A 22,253-nucleotide genomic window follows, 5' to 3' on the forward strand; every position below is an offset into this window, starting at 1 on the left:
CATTTTCTGAGAAGAATGTAAAGACCTTGATCTTGGAACCATTCCTGTCAATTTTTGCTGTATCCTTTCCAAAGCCTCCATGACTTTCCTAAAGTCTAGTATTCAGAATTCAAAACAATACTATACTGGAGGTAAAACCTGTTTCATCAAAGTTCATTGTAATTTCTGCACTTTTGCACACTTTGGTCAACTTGCACAGTCAAGAATCCCCAAAACGTTATTTAAACATTTTCCCAACCTACTCTGCTACCTTCAACAACTTGTGCACATATACTGCAGGTCTTTCTTTTCCTGTGCTACTGTTAGAACAGTATATATTGTTTATTTTTATTCTCATTGACAGTGAAGTGCTTTGGAAAATCCTGAGCTTGTGAAGCGTGCTATGTAAAATGCAAGTCCATTTTCTTTTCCACTATTCTGCAGAAAATGATCTCAGTGAAAACTTTACTTCAAATGCAATTATCAAATCAATACACTCTTTCCCTGACTTTGCCACACTTCGAGCTCTTTGACCAACAGAAGACTCACAATGCAGAACTCTTCATTCAGTGGAAGTGTTTCAATATTATTTGTCCATCACAATATTGGCGTAGGATTTTAAAGCCAGGGACCACGTGTGTTCACAGAAATTTCCCTTCTTTCATCATTTCAGCTTTCTCCAGTTTTTTTTCCAAAGATAACCTTGCATACAATACAGTCACACGCCGTTGTTAACTGTGCTCACATGACTCAGCCTCACGATTTTCCCTCAATCATTCTGCAGTCATTAACTTGCCCCTTGATCAGGGCATCATTCCATCCTACCAACTCCATCTATTCCTTACCTCTTTCCATAGATGTTTCAGTTTCTTCAGGACCCCATTCACAGTGTGCTTGTTACCACCACCCACAACCTCTGTTAGGAGCAGGCACTGTACATCCACCTATTAGGACACACCAGACATTGCCGTTAGATCAACATTAAAATGGCATCAACTTCACAAATGTGGAAAAAGCTACATGAACTCCTGGGCAACATGCAATGAAATTCAAATTGTTTGATTCACAGGCTTGTTTCTACTGCTTTATTTCAAAATGAAATATCTGTGCAAGTAGATAGCTTCCCCTGAACTAGAGACAGAATTAAGGGTTCTGCATTCTGCCTAACATGAACCAACTCTTACTAGAAAGATAAGAGTGTACTGCACCAATGCCTGAATTTTCACTGTCTACACCAGATGTACTAAACGGTGAATCTGAAGGTCCACCTATGAGGCCCAATTAATCTGTGCAACCTTTTGATTTGGATAAGGCTTGAGCTTCTCTAGTTTCTTGTCATTCGGGACTGGACGGGGAATTATATATAGAGAAAGATGATAAGGGTGAGGTACTCTGTGAGCAAAAAGATGCCAACAAACAGTTGAAAGAGCTGGTATTTGAGACAGAGGATAGATTAAAAATGTCAAAAAATAAACAAGGCTGATTGTAATTGAAAGTTTAGTCAGCAGGACCTGATAGGATGCATTTGACGGTGTAATCATCCAAATTACTTTTAGTCTTGCCAGAGGATAGGAAAATTGAAAATTCCACATATCTGCTCATATAAACAATAACCCAGAGAGATCTTTATTTAGGAACAATAATTCGCAATAAAATGAAGTCACTTGGACAAGGTTGCATTAATTACGGAAAGCCAATATTGATTTGCTAATTTTGAAGGGTTGTAAGGACTCAGTACAAGGGCAAAGTATAAGTACACAAATCAGTGAAGGCAGCAGGAAGATTGAAATATGGTTAAAGTAAATAAAGGTTCTTGGATTTGTAAACTGAAGCATTACACAAGCAAGAATGTTACAAAAAAAAACCTTTATCAACCTCTGATTTTGCTTTAACTAGGGTATTATGTCCAACACTGGACACTGCACTTAAAGGCATTAGAGATGATGCAAAATAAAATGGCTCCTGAGATAAAAGACTGGCAAAGCTGGGACTGTTTTCCCAAAAAAGATGTGTGGGGAAGATTTTGCAGAAGTGTTAAAAATCATGAAGGGTCTGGATAGATTAAAAAATGAGAAAATGCTTCTAACATCTAAGAGTCAAGCCCAGCGATTTAAGGTGATTGTTAAGAAAACTAATGGTGGTATGCGAAAAACTTTCTTTCATGCAGCGAATGTTTAGGATCTGGAATGTACTGCCTGAGAATAATGGGGCAGATTTAATCATGGCTTTCAAAATGAACTGGATAAGCTCCTGAACAGAGAAAATGTGCTGTGGGAAAAGAGCAAGGGAATGGAGCTGGACTTGCAGAGAGTTAATATAAACATGATTGGTTTCAGGTGGTCTCCATTTATTGTATAACCATTTTGTTATACAATAATGTCAGATTCCCACAGTTTCTCTGTCACACCATCCTACCACATGATATCCTTTATTCATTTGCGGGATGTCGGTGTCGCTGGCTGGCCAGCATTTATTGCCTGCCCCTAGATGCTCTTGAGAAGTGAGCGAGCTGTCTTCTTGAACCACTGCAGTCCACCTCATATGGCTTGACCCTGAAAGAATTCCAGGATTTTGACCCAGCAACATTGAAGGAACAGTGGCTTGTTTCCAATTCAGGATGGTGAGTGGCTTGGTGAGGAACATGAAGCTGGTGATATTCTGCTGGTGATGTATCTGCTGCTCTTATCCTTCTAGATGGAAGTGGTCATGAGGTGGAAGGATCTTTGGTGAATTTCCGTAAGAGCATCTAATGGATGTTAAGCAACACTGCCTCTGACTTAGAAGATTATCAGTTCATGTTCAATGCCACAGGCATAGTCTGAGCAAGCACTCTACTGCAGTAGAGGCAATATGGCACTGTCAGAAGTAAAATTGATAAGATGTTAAAGCAACGTCCTTTCTGCTCTCATCTGGACCATTGAGAGAGTAGGGGAGTTCTGGACATTAGCCATCATTCAGTATTAGTAAGAATTTGTCTCATAATTATGGACAGAAGCTATTTTCATGGATGGGTCAAATGAGAATTGATGAAACAAATGGGAAGGCTGACATTTCAGCTAGGAAGCAAAGCAATCCTTTTCATACTTTCAAAGAAACCAACAGCTTTAGGAACTCGAGACAGAGTATAGAAAACTCATCATACCCATTTCCTGCACATTCTGTGTACTTCCCACTCTAACGTGAGCTCCATCTCACTTTATCTCCCTGCGATGTCATGCAACAAGCCGTCACATTGCTCCCTTCCAAAAGATTATATGAACAAAAATGCTGATCATTTACACATCTTATTTTTTTCACCAAGTCCAGCTGTTCTCCTGACAAATGAAGGTTCAACAAACTGCAGTTTCATTTCTTCTGTGCATTTTCTGAAGATTGCACTGCCCTCCAACTCTTGCCTCAGCAGCCATATGTAAAAAGCAGCCATTTCCATATCCCGATACTCACCAACTTTATCCACATCTCGGTTGCTCTTTTTTCAGGGGTTGCGAATGCCATCTTGACTAGCAGTAACGTCCATTTGAGAGCAAGGGATGCTGCTGAGGCACTGCTTTTACTGTTGACAGAGAAAAGCACGGTAGAGGGGGAAGTGCATGCTTAACTGTTAATGACTTCAGATTATTACAAACACATATTTGAAAAAAAAAATTGGCTCAAAAATAACCCTGAACAGTAACCAATATATCCAAAGCTCCTTTCACCCAGCATATCATTGGGTAGGGTAGATGATGGACATTCTCCTCAAATTGACTATTGTATTATTCCACACAATCCCTGGCCTGGTTCCTCTGCAATTCCTATGCTTGACAGTCTTAGTGATTCTTGTGCCTCACTCAGAGCTGCAGGGTGATAACAGTGTTTGGAGTATTTTTTCTCTACCTCCAAAGAAAGGTAACAAAGGAACCTCTTTTGCAAATCCCCCTGCCAAACAAGAATCATCTACCTCAGGCTTCAGAATATTCAATGGCATTGCTACCATGTCTCCAAAGCACAGTTCCAAAGTTAAGCAACCCTCACTCAAGACAGAGGCAAAGGTGAGAAATAATTTCATTGAAGATCCTGAACAATCTTGACAAAGTGAGGATAGAAAGGATGTATACCCTTGTTGGTGAATCCAGAAGACAGGGAATATTCTTGAAATTAGGTGTTGCCCCTTTAGGACAGCAATGAGGAGAACACTTTTTTCTCTCAAAAACAGAAGTTGCTGGAAGCTCAGATAATAAAGTGTGAAGCTGGATGAACAGAGCAGGCCAAGCAGCATCTCAGGAGCACAAAAGCTGACGTTTCGGGCCTAGACCCTTCAGCAGGTCTGGCTGCATCTGTGGAGAAAAAAAGTCAGTTAACGCTTCGGGTCTGGTGACCCTTCCTCAGAACTGATGGCAGCTGGGAAAACGTCAGCTTATGTGCAGAAAATGGGGAGGGCGATGGGGTAGGGAGTATACGATAGGATAGAGCCCAAAGAGAGAGAAGAGCAGTTGGACAGACAATGGAGTTGATAAGGATCTGGTTAGGAGGGTGAATAGTTGTTAATAGGGACTGTTAGTGATTGACAATAAATAGTGTGAAATGGCAGGCTATGTAATAACAAAGCCTGGAGTGTGGGGTAGGGGGCTAGGTTAGGCCCTAAAATTATACTGAACTTGATATGGAGTCCAGAGGGCTACAGGGTCCTCAAGCGGAAAATGAGGGGTTGTTCTTCCAGCTTGTGTTAAATTTTGCTGGAACACTGAAGCAAGCCAGAGACAGAGACATTGGCCAGGGAACAGGGTGGTGTGTTAAAGTGGCAGGAACAGGTAGCTCAGGGTTTTTACTGCAAACAGAATGTAGATGTTCTGTGGTCAACCAGCCTATGCTCTGTTTTTCCAATGTAGAGGAGACCACATTGGAAGCAGCAAATGCAGTCGACTTGATTCTGGGATAACAAGGTGGAGAGCTGGATGAAGACAGCAGGCCAAGCAGCATCAGAGGAGCAGGAAAGCTGACATTTCAGGTCTGGACCCTTCTTCAGAAATGTGGGGACAAGAAGGGGATTCTGAAAAAAAGAGGCGGGGAGGCAGATGGAAGGTGGATAAAAGAGCAGATAGGTGGAGAGGAAATGGACAGGACAAGGGGACAGGGATGGAGCCAGCAAAGGTGAGTGTAGGTGATGAGTTAGGATGGGGGTTGGTCAGTCAAGGGAAGACGGACAGGTCACGGAGTTGGGCATGAGGCTGGTAGGTAGGAGGTGGGGGTGGGGTTGGGGGTTGAGGTGAGAGGAGAGATAGGTGGGAGAGAAGACGGACAGGTCAAGGAGGCAGGGGCGAGCTGGGCTGGTTTTGGGATGAGGTCGGGGGTGGGGAGATTGAGAGTTTATGAAGTCCACAATAATACCATTGGCTGCAGGGTTCCCAAGCGAAATGAGGTGCCTTTCCCGAAATCTTCGGGTGGCATCGTTGTGGTACTGGAGGATGCCCAGGATGGACGTCGTCCAAGGAGTGGGAGAGGTAGTTGAAATGGTTCAGGACTGGGACGTGCAGTAACTTATCGCGAACCAGACCAGATTCTAGGAAGTGCAGGTGAAGTGTTGCTTCACCTGGAAGGTACGTTTGGGCCCTTGAATAGTGGGGAGGGAGGAGGTAAATGGGCAGGTGTTGCACCTTTGCCGGTTGCAGTGGAAGGTGCCATGGCACCGTTGGGGGTGGTGTTGGAAGTGAAGTATGAGTAGACCAGGGTGTCCCAGAAGGAACTATCCCTGCAGAAGGCTGACAAGAGACAGGAGAGGAGGGGAATGAGTGGCTGGTGGTGGCATTTCGCTGGAGGTGGTGGGAATGGCATCTGATGATCTTCTGGATGTTGATGGTAGGTAAGGACAAGGGGAACCCTATCGCTGTTGCAAAAGGAAAGGGGTGAGGGCAGAAGTGCAGGAGATGGATCAGACCCAGTTGAGGCCCTGTCAACAACAGTGCTGGGGAATCCTCGATTGAGGGCTCTTCGGGCTCTATCCTATCAATTACTCCCTACCCCACCCCACTCCCCATTTTCTGCACATGAACTGACATTTTCCTAGCTACAGTCAATTCTGAGGAAGGGTCACCAGACCTGAAATGTTAACTGATTTCTTCTTCACAGATGCTGCTAGACCTGCTGAACTTCCAGCAACTTGTGTTTTTGTTCCTGACTTACAGCATCCACAGTTCTTTCGATTTTTACTTTTTTATCTCAGAGGGGTGTGCAACTCTGGAACTGAAACGCAGATGGCAGGGCCATCAAATACTTCTCAGCTAGAGACAGATAGCCACTTGATAGCAGCGAAATCAAATGTTATTGATTGTAAATATGGAATTCCAAACAGAAGTCATTATTGAATGGTGCATCAGCTTTAGAGAAAGAATGGCCTACTTCTGACCCTAATTTGTAAGTCTGATTACATTATTTTCATATTGTAAATCAAGGGATTTAATTAACATCGAACTGGCAGCCAAGAGCCTCATGGCACAGAATGATTTCTTTCAGTGATCACATCAGTGCCTAGTGATTGAAAGAGCTATCTGATTATTTCTAATAATCTTGCAATTCTGTTCTTCTCAAGTATGTATATCTAATGTCCATTTGAAAATTACAGTTGAATCTACATTACACACACACACACACACACTAACATATTCAGAGATCTCTCCATCACCCAAGCTCTCTGGATTGGAAAGTCAGAAAGACGGCCCAAGACGATGGCGGAGTAGGACACTCCTGAGTGGAGATAATGGGAACTGCAGATGCTGGAGAATTCCAAGATAATAAAATGTGAGGCTGGATGAACACAGCAGGCCAAGCAGCATCTCAGGAGCACAAAAGCTGACGTTTCGGGCCTAGACCCTTCATCAGAGAGGGGGATGGGGAGAGGGAACTGGAATAAATAGGGAGAGAGGGGGAGGCGGACCGAAGATGGAGAGTAAAGATGATAGGTGGAGAGGAAGAGTATAAGTGGGGAGGTGGGGAGGGGATAGGTCAGTCCAGGGAAGACGGACAGGTCAAGGAGGTGGGATGAGGTTAGTGGGTAGCTGGGGGTGCGGCTTGGGGTGGGAGGAAGGGATGGGTGAGAGGAAGAACCGGTTAGGGAGGCAGAGACAGGTTGGACTGGTTGTGGGATGCAGTGGGTGGGGGGGGGAAGAGCTGGGCTGGTTGTGTGGTGCAGTGGGGGGAGGGGACGAACTGGGCTGGTTTAGGGATGCAGTTGGGGAAGGGGAGATTTTGAAACTGGTGAAGTCCACATTGATACCATATGGCTGCAGGGTTCCCAGGCGGAATATGAGTTGCTGTTCCTGCAACCTTCGGGTGGCATCATTGTGGCAGTGCAGGAGGCCCATGATGGACATGTCATCTAAAGAATGGGAGGGGGAGTGGAAATGGTTTGCGACTGGGAGGTGCAATTGTTTGTTGCGAACTGAGCGGAGGTGTTCTGCAAAGCGGTCCCCAAGCCTCCGCTTGGTTTCCCCAATGTAGAGGAAGCCGCACCGGGTGCAGTGGATGCAGTATACCACATTGGCAGATGTGCAGGTGAACCTCTACTTAATGTGGAATTTCATCTTGGGGCCTGGGATGGGGGTGAGGGAGGAGGTGTGGGGACAAGTGTAGCATTTCCTGCGGTTGCAGGGGAAGGTGCCGGGTGTGGTGGGGTTGGAGGGCAGTCACTCCTGAGTGGAGGTGTTCTGCTTTGCCAATTTCTTTTTCTCTTGTCTTATCTATAGTTTTTCTCCCACCCACAACCCCCTAAAATTTAACTTCTTAAACTTACCTGGAGGAAATGGAGAATGAAGGCAAGTCTGCGTCCAGCCTGGTACAGGAGGCGAGTCAGAGACCATGCAAACATGGGAGGTGACTCCCGGAGGCTAGTCACAGTCTAGTGCCAAGAGCAGGAGGGGATCCAATCCCAGCCCGGCCTGGGAAATGATTCCCATCTGTGAGTCGCGAGTTGGAGCAAGGCGTAGGAGGCAGTCCGAGCCCAGGCCCAGGCAGCGAGGCCTCGTGTGCTGAAGCCCGGTAGGCATGGGCTCAATGAAAAGGACTATAATTTGAGGGCTTTTTAAAAGACGCTTTTTATTCCTATTCTGGCATTTGAGTTATAAGAGTACTTTTAAAAACTTTGTATTCATATGCCAGACTTTTGTTTTTACTCTTTCAATTCGATAACAAACACAGAAAGTAACTGCACCAAAGTATCCTGTACCTAAGATGGTGGCTAGGCAGTAACATTATAAACATTTCACTGTACTCATTCAAGTGCACGTGACCACAAAGGCTATTCTGTTCTAGTCTATTCTACTTGAAGTATGTGATCCATCAATTCATGTTGTAGCATTCTGAACAGCAGATCTTAAGAATGATCTGATCGAGAGACACCATAATCTGCCAGGGATCTCACGTCATACAAAAAACACAAATGTCTTTCACCTAGACAGCGTCTCTGCAGTAGCAAAGTTTTTTTTCTGGCAAACTACAACTAACAAACCTTAATTAGCATCAAAGAGTTTCAAAGTCCTACGTCCGAACCATCAAAGTGATCTGTGCAGTAATCAGTTATGACTTCATTCACCAACAAACATTACACAAATAAATGACATTTGCTGAATCTTGTTCATGTTTAAGGCAAACTAATTATTTAGTATATATATGTCCACTTATAGTAATTAAAATGAATATAATGCAGTTTGATTGTTCATCTCCGAAGCTGTGTAGCAGATTCAGAACTTATAGACATCTGGTAGACACCTGTCCAACTTCAAGCCTGGGCTCAATATGTTCAGTTTTGAGGTGCAGTTTCCCACATCAATTGACGATGTGTTGTATATCTCTAACCTCAGTCATATACTATTTGCAGTGCAACATGTCCTCAGGACACATGATGTTCAGTTTCTGATGTTTTTCAATTCTATTTTGATAAATTAATTGTAAAGACCATAGAGCTTCCATTTCAGATGATGATCTATTCACAACAGCCAACAAACCACCCGTAATTGGAGGAAAGCAATTGTAAAACTCCGCACAAATGTTTGTGGCACTAGCCTCTCAGTTCAGGATCATTGCTCTTACATACCTTGGACTGCCATTCTTACAGGTGATCCCTGTCGACTGCAAGCATTGCACCAGGTGTTTCGTTGTTGCCTCAGCATGACTTTCAACCAGTTGCTGAATTACTGTCTGAAGGGCTCTTTGTGATGTTGTGTCCCTGCCAAATGATATCAAAACAAATCTTTTATCCAATTCTCATACTGTTCGTCAGCCTTACTATACAGTAGCCTAACTGCAAAGCAAAGACTGATGTGGTTAGAAGGAATATTATATCTATCTGCACTTGGAGTTACTGCTCCATATCACTTCGAATCTTCAGAGGGACCACCGAGGAGGAAGATTTGAACTTGAATAACATAGAATGCTTTGTACAGCCATCACTTGGATATGTTAGAATATGGGAAAAATCTACAACTAATCTCCTCATACCTCATCTATGAATCCATAATGATGTAATTCACGGCAATAACTTGGCAGCACCGACATAAAAGAAAACCGTCCTTTAGAGAAAGGAAATTTGCTAAAAGTAGTTTGCTTGCAATGATACTCAGAGACCCAAGATATGGCTGGACCTTCAATGTTAATCATAATCTGGACCACAATCTGCCAAGATAGGCCATCTGTCATCAGTTAGACCTGGCCAAGTATCTCAAATTGTTTGTTTGGCAAGTTTCTGAAAATGTAAGCTGTTAGTGTCACAGTAAAGAAAGAAAACTGTCAGAAAGCTGAGAGAACAAGGCAAGCAACTCATTAAATCTCTTTAAACAACCAGATTGAAAGATCATGAAATTAACAAAGACTGAGACGGAAGTACAAATTAGATGGTGTGAATTCAATGTAACATTTGGCAAAGAAAAAAAACTAAAAGGTATTTGATGAAAGATTTTATATGTATAAAGAGAGATCGACTGGCAATGATTTTAAAATTTATGATGTTGTTTAAAAGGGTCCTTTGATGTAAATAAACAAACCTAACTTTCAGTGGTAAATTTAATTTAGCAAAGCAAAGACATCTCTGGATATTTGAATTTAACTATATGTCTGCCATTTGCCTAAGCCATTGTGCCACTGGCACATCATTAAGTGAGAACCATCAGCTACGCAACAAATTTGACAAAAAATTCTAGCCAAAATGACAATATGTCAACAAAACTGCCTTAACGATCTCCACTTGGTGGGATTAAGGAACGATGCAGGGACTAGAGTGGCTGGGACAGCAACCAAAATGGAGTGCAGAGAGATGGAAGAGGAGAAGATCGCCCGAGGGCAATTTCACATGCCTCTAAAGGTCCCCAGAAATGAAGATGTTTGATACAAGCAATAAAATGGATGATGGTTTATTGCACCAGCTTTATGAGTACCTGGATAACACATTTGCAGGAACATCTACATTGCTATTAAGAAGGGCGTTCAGGATTTTTTACCCAAGTGAAAGAACGGCAGTAGCATCCAAGTCAGGATGGTCTATGAATTGGAGGGAAACTTGCAAATGGTAATCATTCATAGGCAAATTTCCATATTATTCCCATTTTATTCCTGTGCCTTTTATTTTTCTAGGTGGGAGAAATCACAGATTTTAAAGCGGTTGTTAAAAGAACATCAGCAAGTTTGCTGCAGTGCCACTTGCAAGTGGTACATACTGATTCTGCAAATCATCCATGGTGAAAGGAGTAAATGTTGAAACTGGCAAATGTGGAAGGTGGTAAATGTCAATCAAGCAGCTGCTTTATCCTGGATAACGTCAAATGTCTGAAGTGTTGTTGGAGCTAGGCCCATCCAGGTATTCAACAACACTCCTGACTTCTGTCTTGTAAATGCTGAACAGGCTTTGGGAAGTCAGAAAATGAGTTAATTATCACAGAATTCCTAACCTCTGACCTGCACTTGTTATCATATCAGTTATTTCATTGATTCAGTTAAATTTCTGATTAAAGATGAACGCCATGATGTTGATAATGGGTCATTCAACAACAGTAACGCTGCTGAATGTCAAAAGAAGTGATTAGATTATCTCTTGTTGGAGACTGTCATTGTCGGGCACTTATGTGGTACAAATGTTAATTGCCACTTAGCAGCGCAAACATGAATATTGTCAAGGTTATGCTGCATGTGAGCACAGAGTGCTTCAATATCTGAGGAGTTGTGAACGGTACTGAACATCGTGTCATCAACAGTGAATATCCACACTTCTGATCAAATAATAGACAGAAGATCATATTTTGGAATTCAGCTTATTTCTGGTTACGATTTAGACCAAAAATGTAAATAAATTCAGAGCAATAATCCAGAGGGCTAGGTATTACAGAAAATCATAAAAACTGAATGGAACTGCCACTTTGCAAGACAAACCCAATTTCTTCACTAACATCATTTGTGGAAAAACAACCTGCCATCCTCCCTAAATGGGACTCCAGATCCATACCAAAATGTTTTATTCTTATCAAAACTGAAGCAATAAAAAAAACTGCAGATGCGGGAGATCCAAAATAAAAACATTCGACTCAAAATGTTAACTCTGTTTCTCCCTCCAATTCTGCCAAACCAGCTGAGTTGTTCCAGCACTTTTTGTTTTATTCTCAACACCTCTCCGAAGTGGCAAAGCAAACCACTCAGACTTATCAGTGATAATGGGAACTGCAGATGCTGGAGAATCCAAGATAATAAAATGTGGGGCTGGATGAACACAGCAGGCCCAGCAGCATCCCAGGAGCACAAAAGCTGACGCTTTGGGCCTAGACCCTTCATCAGAGAGGTATTCACTCAGACTTATCACTACCTTCTCAAGACAATTAAAAACACCAATTTTCATCATGTGCTTTAATCAAGAGCTCCAATTTTTGGTGCAGTAGCTCCAGAAGGAAATATATTATTTTAACCAGAACTTCCGGTACTAACCTGTAACGATGTAGAGTCAAGCAGAAAAGTTTACATAAGCCTTTCACAGCAGCATCAGGTAAATCTGCAAGAAAAGAGAAGCAGCAGCTGTTACACAACAATAAACACAAGCACACATACAGTTGCTAAAGAATAAAGTCCCTCACCCCTTCATCTATATTAACATACTTTAAAACAAAATTCTTTCCTGCGATGTGATCACGTGAACAAGGCCAGCATTTGATGCTCATCCCCAGATGCCCTAGAACTGCATATCTTGCTGTCAATCATGGAGTCACATGGATAAGGACAGCAGACCTCCTTCCTTACAAAGCAAAACCAGAAGTGGATAGTTCTGTGGCCACCATTTAATTGAATTTAAATTCCACCAACAGCTGTCGTATGATTTGAACCTGTGTTCTCAGAACATTAAGCTAAGGTTCTGGATTACTAGCCTAATGACATTATCACAGTGACACTGTCTCTCTCCACCTCTCCTTCATACTCAATGTCCTGAGTATGGTATGAATTTCTCTGAAGTGAGATAGAATTGACATCTCATGCATCAGTATTGGAAAAAAAAGCCTTCAGCCACACAATAATCCTCATTCTAATGCACATGGAGGTAATGTAGGAAAATAAATCTCTATCAGCCTTGACTCAATGGGCATTGTACACACTTCTGAATTATAGGATCATGGATTTTGACTCACTGGAGGTTTCAGTGCTTTCCTAAGTCAACTTATATCTCTAGTCAAAGGGCAGGTGATTTTTCCAAGGATCCTAGCAAAGAACAGTCTACACCCAACAGTGAGAAGACAGATTATTTGGCCACTTATTTGACAGCTCTGCATAAGGCAGTTAATTTGTTTTCTTATTTTATGCTGGTGAAACACTTCATTAGTCACTCTGGGATGCTATGACTCGTGAAAGACACTATTTCAATGCAAGTTCTTTCTTCATGTGAACACAAAAGTCAAAGTCTCAAATGGAGAACTGATCTACAGGGAGCCGAAATTGTATTTAAAGAATGTTTTCAGCCACAGACCTGAGAGAAAGAAAAGACAGGAAGCCCAGCAGCAAAGATCCTTCATCTGCTGTCCACAGACTCCCTCATCTTCAGACCGCCTGTCAACCCACTGCAGTCTGGCTTTCTGCCCAAACTTTTCTTGTGAGCAGATATCTGACCACTACTCAAAAGGTATTTGGAGCATGTTGCTGACCTGCGCTTTATCACATCACAGCAGAGCTCAATGCTACATTAACAAACAACTCTCAACTGAGACACTACTGCAGGCTTTGATAAAGATGATAAAATAGCTCACTTCAAAACCAATATGAAGAAGAAAGGCACCCCGGAAGACAGTGAGATACTTCCAAACTATTGCACCAGATTTTCATCATAGAACATGGAACAGCTAGATATTCAAAACCACAATTCTATTCTGGGATCCACTTTTGTCCCAGCACAAAATGCTATGACGCTTCGGCACCATAGGGATGAAACAATTCAGCAGGCATACCTTTTCCAATGACACAGCTCCCCAATTCCGAAAGTATCTGTTGTCGCTCCTTCACACTGGCTGTAGTGACTTTCGCAGCAAATCTCCTGAGGGTGTCTGAAACCTGTTAAGTCAATCACACAGTTGTCACTCTTTGATCTACTAATTAAAGTACTCAACTTACATCACAGTATTCCATTACACCTTAGAGGTAGCGCACTGGAAATTCAGTCCCACTGCTGGAGTCATTGTAAAAGATTTTTAAAAGAACACAGAATTCCCCAACTTACTGGTCTTTTAGGCCCAACTTGACAAAAAGCATGGACCAAGTTTCTGTATTTAACAAGAATGAACTATTTATCACAAATAAATAAATTCCAGATGCAGGACACAGAACACAGGAGCAGGGAAGTCTTTATGCAAGTTCATGGAGCATTGGCTAAGTTGCAGATGTCTGCCGTTCTGGTCACCACACTATCGGAAGGATGTGTTTGTACTCGATAGCATGCAGAAGAAATTCACCAGGATGTTGCTGGGGTGGAAAATCTCAGTTGTGAGGAGTGACTGAATAGGCTGGGTTTGTTTTTCCTGCAGCATAGAAGGCTGGGAACAGTATACAGAAATTGAGGTAAACAAAATTGTGAGAGGCATAAACAGTAGATCATGAGAATCATTTTCCCATGGCAGATGATTCTAAGGCCTGAGAACACAAGATTAAGGTGATGAGTAAGTGCTTTACTGGGAATTGGAGGGTGGTAGGAATATGGAATACACAATACACTGTCCAAGAGGGTGGTGGAGGTAGGTACTCCTGCAACATTTAAGAAACATCTAAACAAGTACTTAAAACCATAAGCCAGGGCACCATAGGCTATGGACAAGTGCAAGTAAACAGGATTAGTATAGTTTGGTGTTTCTTAGCTTAGGCCTGGCTGAAGGGAAAGTTTCCATGCTGTACGATTCTCTCCGAGTCCATAAACAATTATGAACCATCAATGGGTAACTCTACTAGTGAAAACTCTAACCCACTTACAAAACAGAAAGCCGCTTCTTTATGAATCATAGAATCCCTAAGTATGGAAACAGGCCCTTTGGCCCAACAAGTCCATACTGACCCTGAGAGCATCCCCCTATAACTCACCTAATCTACATATCCCCGAACACTACAGGAAATTTGGCATAGCCAATCCACCTAGCCTGCACATCTTTAGATTGTGGCAGGAAACTGGAGCACCAAGAGGAAACCCATGCAGACACGGGGAGAATGTACAAACTCCACAAAGACAGTCTCCTGTGGGTGGAGCTGAACCCAGGTCCCTGGCGCTGAGAGGCAGCAGTTCTAACAAGTGAGCTGCTGTGCCGCCCTTATCTTCCATCTCTTGTACTTTCAGTTTTTTGCAGGAGGCATAGGGTGACTGGTTCACACTTAAAGATTTTAAAGTTGCTGGAAAAGCTCAGCAGGTCTGGCAGCATCTGTCGAGGAGAAAACGGAGTTAACGTTTCAGGTCCGGTGACCCTTCTGCAGAACCGGACCCGAAACGTTAACTCCGTTTTCTCCTCCACAGATGCTGCCAGGCCAGCTGAGCTTTTCCAGCAACTCTTTTTTTCCCTGATTTACAGCATCCGCAGTTCTTTTGGTTTTCACACTTAAAGATCTCTACCTGATGAAAAGTAACAGCCTAGTGTTGGAAGAGGGAAATGAAGTGGCCATTTTCAGGCTCAGGCTGCTTTTTACCACACAGCAAAACAGAGCCTTTCTTTCCAGAAGTCTGATAATTCCTGCCTAAACAAGCTGATCAGCTACCTGGATGCCAATTGCAGTTGACAGCAGGCAGGAGGCCTCTGTCATTCATAACATTCCCGCTATCTCCAGCTTGGCTGTAACAAGGCTTTCCTCACTGCTTGAGCCAAGAGCTGTGCAATTAGCACTTATAATTGTTGTCGAGTAATTTGCTTTTAAAAAGTGCAAGAACCTTTCAATATTCCTTCGCTTTTAAACCATTCCTTTTTCACATTTCATTCCACAATCAAAACAACAGACCAAAAAAGGGATGTGGTCTTTACAATTTCAAATGTTTTACACTTGCAACTAAGGAGGCCATTGGCTGCATCATAACTCAAGTCTATGAGCGGGAAACTAAACATAGAAGTAAAGAGGACCAGCCCTGTGAACAATAACAAAGCTGAAGACGGGGCATCAAAATACACTTGTACTGAACCACACAGCCCAGGAATGTCTGATCCTTTGTCAATCCTGAATTAGCTATAATAAACAGCAAAGAAAGGATAAAATTGGCCTCAGCACCACAGTCTGGCAAGGTAAAGATTTTGAAGAAGTACATTTTTACCTCAGCTGTGATGACCTCTGTGTTTGAATAGTCCACTCACTTTTAATGTCTGAGCTCAGATGGCAAGCAGATCCACTTGAGAAAGGTACCTGAATAAAACTTGGCGAATGTTCATTTGCATTGCCCTGTACAGGTGCCTATTTTCAGAGACACCTGAAGGGGAAAAAAGTACAAATCCAAAAGAATCCCTGAAGTGGCTGAATTGTTAAGCCTTAAACAAAATGATTTTTAAAAGTTGCAGTTCCCATAAAAATTTATAATGAAGAAAGGAAATTTAACCAGTTAAGTTCATGCCAGGCTGTAACCGGAGCTACCTGCAAACCCTTTTACTTCCAAACTCTCCATTTGTACTGTGTTTTCTTCAGTAATGAAATTTTCTGTCCCATGACCTGACTGGCTCAGATACAATCTACTCCATATTGTGACAGATTTTTGATGCAAACTTTACCTGTAGTTTAGAAGCTTACATCTTTCCCCAGACTGCTTATAAAAGTGTATGGTTGAATTTAAAGGGATATTTTACTAAAGATGCATTACAAAGGTTAGAGTTTTGCTTTGTGACTGTATTAGCTCTTTCACAGCCATCTAATTAGTTTACTCAATTTTTTCTTACAGACTTGCAATTTTTTTTTCTATCTTTTTCCAATGATATTTGGAAAGATGTTTGTGTTCTGCTCTCATATAACGTGCTGTAGAAAGCAAATTCTCATCTCACCTTCAGTCCTTTTGCTAGTTACTTTAAGTCTATGACCTCTATTGGAAACCCCTCAGACAATGGAAACAACTTCTCTTTAATGTTGGAAAACCTTTCATGATTTTGAAGGATACTACTAAATCTATTTAAACTTATTTGCTCTAAGAAGAACAAAACCAGCTTCACTAATCTCTCAATATAATGAATTTCCTTCATTCTGATATAATTCTAGTAAATCTCTAATGTCTTGGCATCCTTTTTGAAACATAGCACTCTAAAACAGACACCATACTCCAACAGTCTGAGTTGTATGCAACTTTTTTGTTTTTGAACTCCATGTGGTTACTTATAAAGACAAGAATCCCATGCCATGCCAGCTTCCAAAATGTGGGCATGTACCCCAGTTCCCTCAGCTCTTTGCCTTTTAAAGTTATGCCATTATTTTATATCGTCTTTCCATATTTTTCTTTTCAAAATGTAACACTTCAAAACGTTACACTTCAAAACGTTAAATTTTTTGTCACGCATCTGCTAATCTCAGCAATCTGCATAACCTCCCTAAACCTGCTGCCATCCTTTCCATTGCTTGCTCCATTTCCCCAAGTCTTGTGTCACCTTAAAACTTAGAAATGATAAAGAGTACATTCAAGTCCAGGCTATTAATAAAAATAAGAGCAGCAGTGGTCCCAAGATACTTTGATGAATAAATTTGACAAACTGGTCAGGGTCAACTCAAGGGCTGAGTCACAATTCAAATAGAACAACACATCAATAAAAATGAGGGCCATGCGTGTACTGGTAATGTCCCTGCCTCAGAGTCAAAAGGTCAAGGTTCAAGTCCCAACCTAGGGTAACAGATTGAGTAAAATAACATCTCTAAAATTAGGACAATTCCAAATGTGTGGAATGTTGCGGGAATAGCCTTCAGTAACACACCCCGTCTCTCCTCCTAGGATTATGATGGTATACAATCTTAAAATATTCCAAGCAAGAATGAAGAATTAAATTTCCAAACCTATTTTTTGATCTAAATTTAATACTCTCCTTTCACAAACAGTGTACAGAAGCTCTACTGCGTATTATCCAAGAGATATTTTGCAACAACTGAACAAGTTCCATCAACAATACCTTCCAGACCTACAATCTCTCCCATAGAAGGACAACAGTAAATAGTAACACAACTGCCTCCAACTCAGACAACACAAGGATAAGTAATTGCATAATCTCTACATCAGAGTCATTACGGAAGGAGGCCATTTAGCCCATCACATCCACATCAGCTCTCTGAATCCAGAAAGTTCTGTTCTCCTCTACGCCTGTTGCCCTGCATTGATCCATTTCCACTTGCAGCATCTGGAGTTCCAGATCATCAACACTCAAGGCATTAAAAAATCTTTGAAGTATATTGCCATCCCTTTATTGTCACAAATTCAAAATCTTGGAACCTCTTTCTATCTTTACTACCTATGCTCCAACAGTTCAAGAAGGAAACAAAACACAAAATGCTATGAATTCTGGAACTGTAAATTAAACTACAAAACACTGGAAATACTCAGCCTGATATCATTGGCGGAATGAGAAACCACAGTTCATTTTTTTTTAATATTCATCCACAGGATGCGGGCATCACTGGCTCGGCCAGCACTTATTGCCCAGGCAGCAGTTAAGAGTCAACCACATTGCAGTGGGTCTGGAGTCACATGTGGCCTAGACAATGTAAGGATTGCACTTTCCTCCCCTAAAGGACGTTAGTGAACCAGATGGGTTTGTCCAACAATTGACAACGGTTTCATTGTCATCATTAGACTCTCAATTCCAGATTTTTATTGAAAATAAATTCCACCATCTGCTGTGGCAGGTCCCCAGAACGTTACCTGGGTCTCTGGAATAACAGTGCAGCAAGGCCACTGACTCCCCCAATGCTTCCGTCTAAAAAAAACTTTCTTTATGTAGTTCATCGCCACATTCCAAGAGGCAATCAGCGATGGGTAATCTCTGGTCCTGCTAGTGATTCCCACATTCATGAATGAACGAACAAATGAAAGAAGAAGAATTTACAAAAACCAGCTGGTTGTAAGAATGAGAAGCATGCTGCTCATACCATAAAGGCCACATAAAGGGCTTGTCTCCTGCTTGGTGACAAGTCAGATTAGCTGTGCTAGTTAAGTCTTGGCACTCTGTTGGTGAGATGTATGCATGTGTGTGTCAGACATTAGTAATAGATTGAAGCAAGACAAAAGAAGCCACAACTCTCATCCCTCATCACAATCCAGTGGCCCATACCGCAGGTGTACACTTGGCTATCAGCTCATGCAATGACCATATAAATGGTCAAATGGACAATATAAACAGGCCTCTGTCATCAACATATAATGGCTCATTCATTACAAAATGATCACTTGAGTGAGGTTTCAATGGTAGATTGGTAGCTATGAAATTGCACTCCAGCAAAAACAAAGAACATCACAAATTGTAGAACTATTTTCAGAGGTAAACATTTGGAAATCTTCGTTTTAGCCCCCAAAGGATAAATTTTGTTCGGCATCCACATTTCAGCCGCCTTGACCATTCTGAGTTCTGTGATTCAGCCAAACAGTAAGTTCTACTTTAAACACAAATCTTTCTATGAAGGCAATTATCAGTCTTATTGAGGCAAAGTTGTAAGCACAAACAAAATGATGCTGGAAATTCTGAGGACAGACTGGACAAGTTGATAAGCCAAGCGATTCTAAATGGACAGTATATCATCAATTTAAAAGACACTCAAAAGGTCACGCAAGGACAAGTACAGGATTTGCCAACTTATACGTAACATGATCTTAAAGTGATTTTTAAGTTAACATCTAACCAGAAATGATAAATATATGCATAATCTCTGCATCAGAATCATTGAAGCACACAAGAAAGCCATTTGGCCCATCCCATCCAATGCCAGTTCTCCTGAATCCTATACCCCTTATGTCTATTGCCCTGCACCTTTATTCCCTTTCACTGTTTGTCTAACTTCTTTTTGAAATCATTGATTAATCTCCAGTTCCAGCATCCAGAGGTCCAGATCATTACCATGCACTATGTAAAAAAGTTCTTCCTAACAGACCTCCCATATCTCTTCCTGAAACCTTTAACTGGTGTCTCCTAGTTATGATGCCATAAGGTAGTGTAAACAACTTGATTTTATCTACCTTTTCTAATTGTGTCACAAATCTACGTGCATGAATGCAGGCACCTCTTCAGAACCATGTTGTTCAGTTCTCAAGAACAGCCATATCCAACTCAAACCGTTACCTCTTTTTGCTGGACAGTTGCTGTCAGACCAGCTCAGTAATTTGAGCACTTTTTGTTTTTATTTAATTCAGCCTGCATTGCTTTTATCTTCAATATGACCTTTACCAAAATGCACCACCTCACATTTCTCTGAATTCAATTCCAACTGTCACTTATCTGTACATTCTGCTGGTCTGTCAACCTACTGCTGCAGTAAATTACTATCATCCTCACTTTCAACACACATCCAACTTTGATATCATCAGCAAATTTAAAGTTTGATTTTGTATACCCATATGCAAGTCATTTACGTACATCAGAAAAGTGACTCTACTACAGGCCCTTGGAGAAAACTGTTGTCTATCATCACCTAGACTGAAATGCAAAAATGTGACTCACTGCAGTCAATTTTATTAACCAGCCTTTAACGTGGTGCTTTGTCAAAAGCTTTATTAAAATTTGTACAGACAACAAACCAGTGTACTTGCCTTCATCAAGCTTCTCTATCACTTCATCGAAAAATCCAGTTAGGTAAATTGAACACTATCTGCATTTCACACACTGATGCTGGATCACTTCAAGAAACTCAAACCCTTATAATTTATTTCCCTTATTATTTCTGAAACCTTACAAAATCCCAGTGCTAAATTGACTGACCTGTGGCTACTAGGAAAGTCCTTATATGCAATATCTTCGTTCAGAAAGCATATCAGCTTTTGGCACCCCTATTACCCATTGGTCCATTTCAGTTTTCCTCGTCTGTCATTGGTTCCATTTTACCCATACCAGAGTCATAGAGCTGTACAGCATGGAAACAGATTGTTTGGTCCAACTCGTCCATGCTGACCAGATGTCCCAAATTAATCTAGTCCCATTTGCTAGCATTTGGCCCATATCCCTTTAAACCCTTCCTATTCAGATACTCAATCAGATGCCTTTTAAAATGTTGTAATTGAACAAGCCTCCACCACTTCCTCTCGCAGTTCTTTTCCATACATGCACCAACTTCTGTGTGAAAAAGTTACTACTTAGATCCCTTTAAAATCTTTCCCCTCCCATCTGAAACCTATGCCATCTGGTTTTGTACTCCCCCAACTTGAGGAAAAGACTTTGACTATTCACCCAATCCATGCCCCTTGTGATTTTATACGAGGTCCACCCTCACTGAAGTTAGTCCTCTTCTACTTTTGAAGTTGTGCTTTAGATTGCAACTTTGTTCTCCATTACTAATCCAAACCTTAAGATATGTCAACCTACCTCAATTTTATTCCTCCACTATCTTTTCTGAACATTGTGCCTTTAATAATTAAGTGGTCAGTTGTCACCATTTTTATTTCCAGCCGATTACAATCCAACGATGCTATTTCAGCTTGTGATTCATCAACCTCATTAACCACACATCCATTCTGAAGCTGTTCTATATTCCTTGCAGTTTTTCTCAGTATGCTCCTAGCTAGTGTAGTACTAACAGTATTCCACGGATGTAATCTTTTATACATTTATTTCCTCTTTTCTGCATCTCTACATTGGTACCTACTGCTATGACAGTTTAGTTCAAATACTCCCAATCACAAAGTGAATTTCCCATGAGAACATCGGACAAATGTTCCTTCAAACAAGTGCCTTTTCTATCACATTTGCACCTATGTGTACCACAACTTGTTGCTCATTCCCTTTCCCCTGCACTTTGTATAATGTTCTCTTGACACAGCCCAATGTACAGTCTCCAAGCTCAGGATCTCTCTTGCCACCTCTCCCAAATCGTCAACTCGCTACAACTGCACATATTTGTCTTTTTCTCAACTTGTCTTCTGGCCCAGGTTAACAATTCCTGATCTTCACCCTGGATTCTATATGTCACGTTCACACATCTCCAAGCTGTATACCCTTGCTATCCTCGTCCCCAATACCCACCCAATATATACTCTCATCCTTTCCTCTCCCAAGCTTGAGTATCTCTGATGGAATGGAGAATATACTTGGTGCATGAGTTGGGCTAAATTGAGAAAGAATTGCGCATCATCAGACTTAATCTTTCACTCTGACCTATTTGTTCCAGAGACAATTGTCTGGACATCTGGATGTACATCTATTTGCAGTGGATGATCAAATATCTTCTGTATCTTGTCAAGGTCTACACACTTCACATCTTCAGGATTGTTGGACCTTAGATTGTTAAGTCATGCTCAGAAGGAACAACTCTGTTCCCAGGCTGGCTTGCTGCACATTTAAGTGATTCATCTGGTAACGGTCCCTGCCTTCAGCTGGTTCTCACCTGGACCTGTGGAGAGATTTCAGTATACAAACTCAGCCACACCCCAGTAAACAGCTTGAAAAGGATGATTAAACTGCTGAGGGCAGCCTACGGATTCCAACTCATGGCAACTTAAAGATGTGGCGACTCTTATATGTGACAACGGATTACAGCAGACAGAGCAGAACAGCCCAAAGGTCCAATAGTTTTGAAGATGGGTCAGCATTGTTTTGTGGAACATACAACTTAGCAAGATACAGATGATGTCCTAATCTCCCCACTGCTTTGAGATTAAACTC

The 22,253-nt window shown here is 41.6% G+C and overlaps 1 protein-coding gene across 1 annotated transcript in view; it reads right to left on the reverse strand.

Annotated features, from left to right (window-relative positions):
- Positions 1–22,253, reverse strand: part of gcn1 (GCN1 activator of EIF2AK4) — a 131,639-nt gene that overhangs the window by 108,434 nt on the left and 952 nt on the right. The window contains exons 2-6 of the mRNA XM_048555900.2: positions 13,416–13,518; positions 11,914–11,977; positions 9,044–9,175; positions 3,424–3,532; positions 825–923 (exon numbers count right to left, since the gene is read on the reverse strand). Coding sequence (XP_048411857.2) covers positions 825–923; positions 3,424–3,532; positions 9,044–9,175; positions 11,914–11,977; positions 13,416–13,518 — 507 coding nt within the window. The remainder of the gene's footprint in view (positions 1–824; positions 924–3,423; positions 3,533–9,043; positions 9,176–11,913; positions 11,978–13,415; positions 13,519–22,253) is intronic.

This window comes from Stegostoma tigrinum, chromosome 26 (assembly GCF_030684315.1).
Source record: "Stegostoma tigrinum isolate sSteTig4 chromosome 26, sSteTig4.hap1, whole genome shotgun sequence".
Lineage (NCBI taxonomy): Eukaryota > Metazoa > Chordata > Chondrichthyes > Orectolobiformes > Stegostomatidae > Stegostoma > Stegostoma tigrinum.